Here is a 10,774-nt window from a genome sequence, read left to right on the forward strand (position 1 = left end):
GGAGGAGGAGGAAGAGGGGGAGGAGGAGGAAGAGGGGGAGGAGGAGGAAGAGGGGAGGAGAGGGAGGGGGAGAAGGAGGAGAAGGAGAAGAAGAGGAAGATGAAGTAGGTTTAAGCCAATATGCGACTGGACAAAAACGAAACAGAAAAACAGCAGGAGCTACATTTAAACCAAGCTTTCCCTGGTGAGCTCCCTCTGTTCCCAGCCACAGGTAGAGTCTGCAGAGACCCAAGAGAGGTGGAGAGGAGGGGCATCAAGGGGTGAAGAAACTGCACGTGAAGCCTGTGAGGGTCCCACATTAGCCAGGACAATGACGGCAGGAGAGGAGAAGCCTGCCACAGTTCCAGGCATCTGATTTCCATAAATAAAAATGAAGTCATTTGCAGGTAGTGTCTCACACCTGTAATCCCAAAACTCTGGGAGGCTGAGGCAGGCTGTAAAGTGATCTTTACAGAAGATCACTTGAGGTCAGGAGTTTGAAGCCAGCCTGGGCAACATAGCAAGACTTTGTCTCTACGAAAAATCAGGATGGATGTGGTGGCATGCATCTCTAGTCCCAGCTACTCAGGAGTCTGAGGTGGCAGGATCACTGGAGGCCAGGAGTTTGAGGCTGCAGTGAGCCATGATCGCACCACTGTACACCAGCTTGGGCTACTGAGCTTTTTTAGAGACCCTGTCTCTAAAAAAACCACAAAAACAAAATGGACTCACACAGCACATACATAGCCCCACAGCACCAAGAACAGAGTAGTCTATATTTCTATTGAAGGGTGCAGTGGGACTTTTATTCTGAGAGATGACAATACTCAAGCTTTAGCGTCAAGTTTTAGCATCATGATTTCTTGTAAATTCGAGGAGTATCATTTATTTGGTGGTTCAGTGCCTCTTAACTGAAGGCCCTTAGGGTCTGGGTGCTAGGAGAAAACTCATCTCACCCAGTGGATGATAGACTTCTCTTCACTAAATATGAACAGCTGGAGGACTCTGGCCTTTATTTTACCCCTTTCTCCTTGCCTTTTGGGACGTTCTGAAACCTAGTGTTTTTGACAGGTTGTAACTTTCTATTAGTCCCAATTTTTAGGTGGACCTGTCCCTCTTCCCATATTGTTATTGAGTCTTTGTTCATTGAACTTGATAAAAATTGTTTTACTAAACTTGTATTTTTTAAAACACAAATAATTTTTGAGAGTAGTTGAGATGACTATAATGACAAGAAACAATAATGACAATAAATAACTTAGTCCACACACTCTGCGCACCAAGGAATCTATTTCATCCCCAGGGACCGCCCCAAGCATTGTTCTAGAGCACAAAGATGTGGCCTTTGCTTCCTTGCAGATTATACCCGTGCCTGGCCAGCACCCCGGGTGAGCCATTTTCTGCAGACCTAGCCTTCCCCAGAACCACTTTGTGCCTCGTGACCAAGGCTGCTCTTTTTTGGGAATTCCAGGTTCCACATCTCTTCCTTCTGTCCAAGAAGACATATTTATTATAAGTTTAAGCCATGCAAGTCTTTTCTAGGTGAGTAATTAACAAATGGATGCTGACGTGCAATAACCTACTACTGGTAATAATCTGCATAGAACTGCAAGGGGCTGGGGCCCATCTGGACCAAGACTTTGCTTTTACAGAAGATACTAAAGCTGAGATATATGAAGCAACACGTAAAAGATTCCTCAACGAACTGTATGAGAGCAAAGGGTGCTGATATTTTAAAGGTGATGCATGGGAAGGACAATGCTTTAAATGCATTAATCTCAAACAGCAATCACTGCAAACTGTGTGCCAAAAATAGTTGAAAATGGCAACAATTTTGGCACCAATAAATGACCAATGAGGGAGACATAATCTTCTGCTGTGAACTTCAACAGACTGGAGGCCAAGGAAAGAAATGGAAGGTTCTGCATTAACTCCCTGTGGCTCCTGGCCCCACTGGCCACCTCCAGAAGGGAAGCTAGTTGGTGAGAAAACAGAGGAGACACAGGTCCAGGCGTGAGAAGGCAACCTGTGGGACCTAGGGAAGACACAGGAGACCTTGGCTTCCACCTAGGACCTTGGCACCAACAGCAGGAAGAGCCACAGGGGGCCATTTTGGTCTTTCTACAAATTGTAATGAAAGTGGAGAGGAAAGGTAGTTGCATCCCAACTACTTGCGAACTAAGCTTGTGAACTAACCCCTGCAAATAAAAAAAAAAAAAAGGAGCGGGAAGGGGAGATGTGATGTAAGCAAATGAAAAAAGTTAATCACATGTAGTCAAGATATTTTATCAGAACAGTTAGAGGAGAAGGGATTAGAAACACTGAGAGCTGACGACATATATGCATCTCCCCCACAACCCACAGAACCGTTAGAAACAGAGCCAAAACTTTCCTTTTTCCTCTTTTTGACTGGTAGGCGTGGAAAGAGCTGTTGAAGACGAGCAAGTGAGCTGGAGACGTGAATAAGTGGTGCCGACTCTTTGTGATGTCCCAGGCCTCAGCCCTTATGTGAAGGCATTCTGAGAGCCAAATATGATACATCTACCCTTTGGGAAAACAATTAATTCCTCCTACACCAGGTGAGCCTGGTAAAACTCACGTATCCATCCCAGGGCTCAGAGGAGCCAGAAGAACAGGGAATTTCAACAAAGGCAGTACAAAGCCCCTGGGGGTTCTTCCTCTTCTACATCCAGCTTTTATACTACAAATAAAGTGAACAGAGAAATACCCTGTCCTCAAAATACCCACAATTCTCAGTCAAGATGAGGAGAGAGCCAAGGAGAATCCACCCATACTATGTTCGAGCAAACAGAAGGCTGGGTAGTCCCCTGCACACGATGAGAAAAGATAAAAAAGAAATCATAGCAACCACATCCCAAGAATCAGAACAAAATTAAAAGAAAAAGTTAAGAAACAGCATGCAAAGCAAAAGAAAAAAATGAGTCTGAAAGAAAATGTAACTCAAACAGAAGAAAATTTCTTAGAAATGTTTCACTTTACTGACAAAAATATGAATTTAATTTTTAAAAAGTCCAATGAGAAAACAATAAAAACAACAGAATAACGTCAGCAGGCACACTGTGTGCTCAGAAAATAAATCAACAGCCAAAATGCACAGAAGTAATACATTAGAAACAGCAAGGTACATAATAGATATGTTAGAAAATCAAATTACTGAGACAATAAAGGTTTAAGTGAAAGCAGATAAAAGACTAAGGCATTTAAAAAAAAAAATCACAAATGCTAATAAATGGAGAAGATGTGTAAAATATATAACTGTGTCCATGAAACAGAGAATCCAATAAATGAAGCAAACAGAAGAACTCAAAAATAAAGCATCCAAAAATTTTCCTGAAAGAACCCACAAAGCAAAAAAGGAAACTGTACTACAGGAAAATCAGTTAAAGAACGACAGACATTGATTGGCCAGGCGTGGTGGCTCACACTTATAATCTCAGCATTTTGGGAGGCCGAGGTGGGCAGATCCCCTGAGGTCAGGAGTTCAAGACCAGCCTGGCGAACATGGTGAAACCCTATCTCTACTAAAAGTACCAAAAGCAGCTGGGCATGGTGGCATGCACCTGTAGTCCCAGCTACTCGGGTGATTAAGGCATGAGAAGCACTTGAACCTAGGAGGCAGAGGTTGCAGTGAGCCAAGACTGTGCCACTGCACTCCAGTCTGGGTGACAGAGTGAGACTCCTCCATCAAGGAAGGAAGGAAGGAAAGCAAGGAGAGCAAGGGGGAAGGGGGAAGGGAGGGGGGAGGGGAAAGGAAAGGAAAGGACAATAGATACTGAGGTGAGACATACCCTGAATAAGTGAAAGTAATTAAAGACTAATTAAGGAATCCTTCAGGCATTCTGGCAAAAGCCATTTACAAGAGAGACAAAATAAAGTGGTCTTATACTTCACCAGATCATTCAACGCCAGGATATCTACAAAGTCCTGAGGAAGGAAAGTGTATCCCATGAATTTTAAGCCCAGCTAAGCTGTCTGTACACGATAATGACAACAAGCAGATACTCCATTCTACTTGTCATACTTGTGACCTTTCTTGAAAACCTTTCTTGACCATACAATATAGCCAGCTAAGAACTCAGGAATGGAAAGTTATTGGAAAAGGACTGCTGATGAATACACGAAATCCACTTAAATCCAGATCTAGAACTGTAGAAACTGTAGTTATAAAGCAGAAAGTAAAGGCTGTAACCCTGTCAAGGTCAAAGTAATAGATTGCAGCCAGGCATGGCGGCTCATGCCTGTAATCGCAGCGCTTTGGGAGGCCGAGGTGGACAGATCACTTGAGGTCAGGAGTTTGAGATCAGCTTGACCAACATGGTGAAACTCAGTCTCTACTAAAAATACAAAAATTGGCCGGGTGTGGTGGTGCACGCCTGTAATCCCAGCTACTGAGGAGGCTGAGGCAGGAGAATCACTTGAACCTGGGAGGCGGAGGCTGTGGTGAGCCAAGGCTGTGCCACTGCACTCCAGCCTGTGTGACTGTGAGACTCTGTCTCAAAATAAATACATAAATGATTGCTAACAAAAATCAGAAGATGAGACACAGAAGGCAGAAAGTATAGCTGTGCTGATTTCCTTTTGTACTGCAATTTTCAGTCAAGTTACAAAATGTAGTAAAAAAATGATAATTCCAATCATTTTTTTGTTTTGCAAAAATCACTTTTTAACTTCCGTGGGATCTCTTGGGAACTAAAGTCTCTTACAGTGAAGAGACATTTTCTTAAAGTTCAGCAAATCCTTTATCATACTTCCAGTTTTCTTCTATAAATTTTAGCAAGATGCATTTTAAGTCTATAAGTAGAAATAGAATGTATAGTATATCTCATGTTGCACTGACTTATTCCCAGCCGGCAAGCAATTCTTCTGTCTGCAGCTATGCAAAGAAAATTGCCCAGAATGATGTTCAACTAATGTTAATAATGGTTAATTCCGGGAGGTGAGACCTGGAGTGACTTTTTAAATAATTTATTCCTTGTGCTGTTCTACACTGCTTAAACATCTTATAATAGCCAAGTATTACCTTTTACAAACTAAAAAGTCATGTTTAAATTATAAAAGCCAAAAATAATCTTTCACTGAATCTTTAAACAAAATATAAAACATATGGTAGCTATATAAATATTTAGAAAACAGGGAGAAAAAAAAGAAATACAGATCGCTTCCAGTGTCATCTTCAGTGTCAACCGCAGTTCACAGTCTCCAGTCCGGGGACGGAAAGGACTTTATAGAGACAACATCCAATATTTTTAAAGTAGCCCTTTATATTTTCTCCCAGTAATTTTATGGTCATGTTAATTGCATTTAAATATTTAATTGAATGGAGTTTACTTCGCTTTTTGGTGTGAAGTAAGAATCACATTTGTTTCTGCTATGTTTGGCTAGTTGTCCTGACACCATGCCCTGAATAACCTCTTCTTTGGGTTTGAAATGCCATCTTTAATAAGGTCTTATGAAGAATTAAATACCCGCAGGTATTTACCCTCTCACATCCCAGTTTTTCAGAGACCTCAGCACACTCAGAAATGCCCTGACTGCGAAGTAAACTCCCTACTCAGCCTCCTGCTCCAGTGTCAGCTGTCCTGGGCAGCTTCTCTTTGTGTCTCATTGTCCCCTGTCTGCATCTCTGCCACAGCACCTGGTTCTGTATTTGCAGCTTCTGCTACTCGTGAAAGTAGGCACCGCATCTTGAATTCATCTTCTGATCCTTCGCATCTGGTGTCTAGCACATGCAAAAGGCTCTCAAAACACCCTCTCCAAGTCACAAGTTTTCTGCCACCCATCCCTTCCGACCTACACGAGCAAGGGACATCCAAATAGTAAAAGTCCATGGGGTGAGCTGAGATGAATTGACTCAAGGCAAACTGCCCCAGGATTTTTGTGTTCTTTTAAAACATACACTGGAATCACGTTTCATTTCACCCACTCCATTTTGGAGGCTTGTAAGCTACTCATTTGACTCTTCTCAATGACACTTCCCCTCCTGTTTTTTTTCCTATTGTTAATTCCTTAAAATTCTCATGACACTAAGGAAATAGTTGTTCATATATGCCCAAGAGCATCCTGCTATTTCAGGCCCCAGGAGTTCTACAGGGAGGACTTGTCCTTTCACCGAGCAGATACTTCCTTAGTGTAAGCGCCACCTCGGCAAGCCTAACGTGTCCAAGGACTCAGACAATCAAAGCTCAGGACCCTGAACCCAGTAAGACATAGGCAGCTTCTTCGCCAAAGGAACTTGCTACAACCTAGTCCTAGAAATGGGCATTCTAGCTGCTGACAGTAATCATTTCACTTAATGCCTAATGCAAACCACATTCAGGTTCCACAACTGCATTCAGAACGCTGCAGGTTCAGTTATTCTGGAGATGTAATGTTTAATCAACCAGTGGCACTGTGCCATTCCAAAGGGAAAGCCTACAGAGAAAGAGAGCAAAAACACGAAAAGTAGGTTCGAAAGAAGCCAAAACTATAAAAACACTCACTTCAGGACTGGAGCCAGAGGAACACTGCAAACAATTACGTGATCATGCACAAAGGAGTATTCCACAAACTGGGAAAAGATCAATCAACGAGCCCACCCTACTTTGGATTACATCATGGCTAAAGGCAGGTTCCAGCTAATAAAAAAAGTTCACAAACTAAGGAATATGAAAAAGCTAAGGGAATTGAGAACTGCTATACCTTGGAAAGACGAGACCAGGGGAGTTGTGATGACCACCTTCAAAAATACTTGAAAGCTTACGATGTTTAAAAAGAAACAGACTTGTTCAATCCTCCAGAGGCTAGAACTAGACCCATCAGGCAGTAGAGACATGGAAGCTGACCTCAGATACAAACAATAAAGAACTTTCCATCCAGAGATGGTCAACAAAGCAGCAGCTTGACTAGCAATGTGGGCAGCTTCCTGGTGCACACACGCATTGCCTAGAGAACCCTATGTCAGAGACAGCGTCTGAATTAAGGGAAGATTAGACCAGATGACCTCAAAGGTCTCTTCCAGGACTATTTGATTCTGATCTTCAAAAAACTTAGCTATAAGTGGGTTACCCTTTAAATTAAAATAGAGTATGCTCACGAACCAGAATTTTGAAAGGTATCAACCACACCCTTATACTGAACATTATGCCTTTTAATAATGTAAATTTACGAAGATTAAAAATCAAGGCTGGGTACGGTGGCTCATGCCTGTAATCCCAGCATTTTGAGAGGCCAAGGTGGGCGGATCACTTGAGACCAGGAGTTCAAGACTAGCCTGGCCAAAATGGCGAAACCCCATCTCTACTAAAAATGCAAAAATTAGCCAGGCATGGTAATGGGCACCTGTAATCCCAGCTACTTGGGAAGCTGTGGCAGGAGAATCGCCTGAACCTGGGAAGCGGAGGTTGAAGTGAGCAGAGTTCGTGCCACTGCACTCCAGCCTGGGTGAGAGTAAGACTCTGTCTCAAAAAAGAAATAAAAAATCAGCTTGATCTTTCAAGATTTATAATTAGATAGTAGGATTTTCTATGTTTAAAACAAGCTGGAGAAATAACTTAGCTGGTTATCCTCAGCCAATATGTGCATCTGAGCCATCACAGCTTCTAAGATCCAGCACCGCACAATCAAGGGCTTAAAGGCACACATGTAAAAACTTCATCAGCATGCCTGAAAAATGAAACCCCACTTACTTTCATTGAGTAGCTACAAAAATGTGGGCTTGAAACCTTCTTGGTATAATTCTACATTTAAGTCTAAGATGATGCAGGTTAGAATAAAAGACTGATTTGGATCCAATGCATTGCAGCCACCACTAGAACAGGACAGCAGGTGAAGGTAGCCTAGAGCCGATCAAGAATAGCTTCCAGTACTCGCCCACTGTTAACGTGGGCTCTGCCACTGCCACCTCCTCTCTGGTCCTCAAGCCTCAAGGTTGCTCACTTGCCTGTGAGTCTTCGTTCCTGCTATCCCCAAACCCGAGCCCATCCGCAAGTCAGAATGAACATAACAGGCATTCGGTCATTTTTGTAGATCCTGGCGAAAACCCAGCCCTTCCTGCTTTTCACTTCTGAAGGTCAATATGCTCATAAGGCAGTTTTCTAATTGCTCTAGGGAAAGGCAAATACAAACGATAAATTTTATGTGGGGAAAATAGAGCTGAAGAAGAGAAAGGAGGCTTTGTACTCAGCAGGGGAAATGAAAGAGATGACGGGAAGTGATACCACTGTTCTAACACACACCATGCGGAGGAAGATAAACACGTGCAAACAAACCAACCTGAAATTCTGCATGAACTGCCGGAACTTGTCCACCCTTTTTGCTAGAGGCACGATAACATTGATAAGCGTGTTGGCCATGTTGAGCTTTTCTTTTTTTACTTTCATGATGGGGCCAAATGGTCGAAACAAGACGAGCCGTTTGAATTCGTGTTTGTGGTCCCCTTTGAAGGTGAGCTCGTACAATGTCCCTTTGTCCCTTTCTGTTCGGTAGATCCCTGTTAAGAGAAAAACAAGGAAAGACCGTTCTAAAAATTAACCTTGGCTGCTGAGTGTTTTTTAACCGAGATCTAGCACAGAATGCCTTTAAAAAGTGTTTAAGATGAAATCTCTCCAACAATTATTCGAAAATTCAAAATGCTCCCAATTAAAAAATAGCAAAAGAAGTCAAAATACCATGAATTTAAAAATCACAGTTATGAAGATTGCATAAAACCATGGGAAAAAGCTTGAAATGCTGGATACAAACTGTATTCGTAGGATACGGAGGCATTTGTCGTAGGATACGGAGGCATTTGTAAAATGATTTTTAGGAAATAGGCCAAAATAAGACTATGATACAGAGCAGGATTATTTGTTTTTTCTTTTCTTCTAGTATCCAAATTTTCTGCAATACGATTTCAAGAATATTAAAATAATTACATTTAATTTTAAAAATGAGCATTTAAATTATCTCTTAGAAATTAAGCCTTTTCAGCCTGGGCACAGTGGCTCATGCCTATAATCCCAGTACTTTGAGAGGCTGAGGTGGGCATATCAGCTGAGGTCAGGAGTCTGAGAACAGCCTGGTCAATATGATGAAACCTCATCTCTACTAAAAATATAAAAGTTAGTACAGTGTCATGTTGCATGCCTGTAATCCTGGCTACTCAGGAGGCTGAGGCAGAAGAATTGCTTGAACTCAGGAGGCAGAGGTTGGAGTGAGCCAAGATTGTAGCACTTCACTCCAGCATGGGCAATAGAGCGAGACTCTGTCTCAAAAAAAAAAAAAAAAAAAAAGGAAAGAAATTATGTCCATTTCAGACGAACTGACCATAGTGAACTCTTTGGGACACCTGGGCTCAGGGCTGGTCACATGGGTTGTGGGGCCCTCTGGAAGCTTCTAGAAGCATTAAAATAGACAACACATAAAATATTCAATACAGTGGTATGAATACATCATATTTAGTTTCACATCTTCCTTCCTATCTCTCAGCAGCATGGTTCAGGGAATCAGAGCACATACTATCAAGTCAAACTGCCTGGGTTCAAATCCTGGCCCCAGAGGTTTGCTTTGAAAAATTACTTCATGCTCCCGTACCTCATTTTCCCCACAGGTTACTGTGAGGAGCTCATGTTTTCAAATGTGAAAGAGGTTAGAACAGTACACGGCATGCAATAAACCCTCAATAAATGTTAGCTATCCTCACGACTCTCCTTTCTCTGAGAAGGTAGAGAAGCAGGAGAAAAGTCTGTGGACCTTTCAAACTTTGTCCCATCCCATGTTATTGTTGCTGAAACTCCACAGAGTGTCGCTTGTCAGGTGGAAGATATGAACCAGCATCTCAACTCCCCTCTCAGAACAAGCTTCCCTAGGGTCTAGGTGATAGAATTTCCCAATCTAAGGATCAAATGATTTCCCTGATGCTTAAAGATCCATTTCCTTCCAATATCTCTGGTATTAAGAGTATTTTCTCTACAGTCAGGAAACATACACACACACACACACACACACACACACACACACACACACAACAAAGGTAAAATTCAACAAATCAGAAAAGCTTTTGGGTTATACAGTAGTCCCCTTTTTCTAGTTTCACTTTCTGCCATTTCAGTTACCTGAAGTACAGTGCATTTTGAGAGTGAAAGAGAATCAGGGAGACACACACACACACAGAGAGAAAGAGACCATGTTTACATACTTTTTATTACCACATATTGTTATAATTATTCTCTTTTGTTATTGGTTATTGTTGTTAATCTCTTTCCGGGGGTGTAATTTATAAATTAAACATTATCCTAGGTATGTACATATGGGGGAAAAACATACTATAGCTAGGGTTCAGGACTCTCTGTGCTTCTGGGCATCCGCTGGGGGTCTTGGACTGTATCCCCCAGGATGAGGGGGAACGTAGGTACCATGGATTCTATTCATGTCTCCTTAATCCCCACAGTAAACTGAGAATGTACCTGCCAGTCACTGGCTACAGAAATAAATCTCCAGGGAGAAACCTGACAAGCGACACTGTGTGGAGTTTCACTTCCAGTGACACGGCAATGGAATACAGTTTGAAAGGTACATAAATAGATTTATCTCCTGCCTAGAGTCAGTTACAGCTTCCCAAGGTCTCTCACAAACCACTCCTTTTTTCTTCCTCACTCTACCTCTTCTTTTCTTTTGTGGGAACTACATGTCTTCCTCGCAAATGTTGCCAAGTTCTCTTCTCTGTTCTTTGCCTTCTAGGAGCTTTTCATCCTACAGCACTGGTTTTACAGCCCCTTTGATTGTGTTCAAAGACTGGATTTCTTTGAGGTGCCACAGA

The 10,774-nt window shown here is 42.2% G+C and overlaps 1 protein-coding gene across 1 annotated transcript in view; it reads right to left on the bottom strand.

The window, feature by feature from the left end:
- The window catches only part of CSGALNACT1 (chondroitin sulfate N-acetylgalactosaminyltransferase 1), a 296,216-nt gene that overhangs the window by 43,182 nt on the left and 242,260 nt on the right, over window positions 1–10,774 (bottom strand). Inside the window, exon 5 of the mRNA XM_011979620.1 lies at window positions 8,251–8,467. Coding sequence (XP_011835010.1) covers window positions 8,251–8,467 — 217 coding nt within the window. The remainder of the gene's footprint in view (window positions 1–8,250; window positions 8,468–10,774) is intronic.

Source organism: Mandrillus leucophaeus, unplaced genomic scaffold (assembly GCF_000951045.1).
Source record: "Mandrillus leucophaeus isolate KB7577 unplaced genomic scaffold, Mleu.le_1.0 Scaffold204, whole genome shotgun sequence".
NCBI lineage: Eukaryota > Metazoa > Chordata > Mammalia > Primates > Cercopithecidae > Mandrillus > Mandrillus leucophaeus.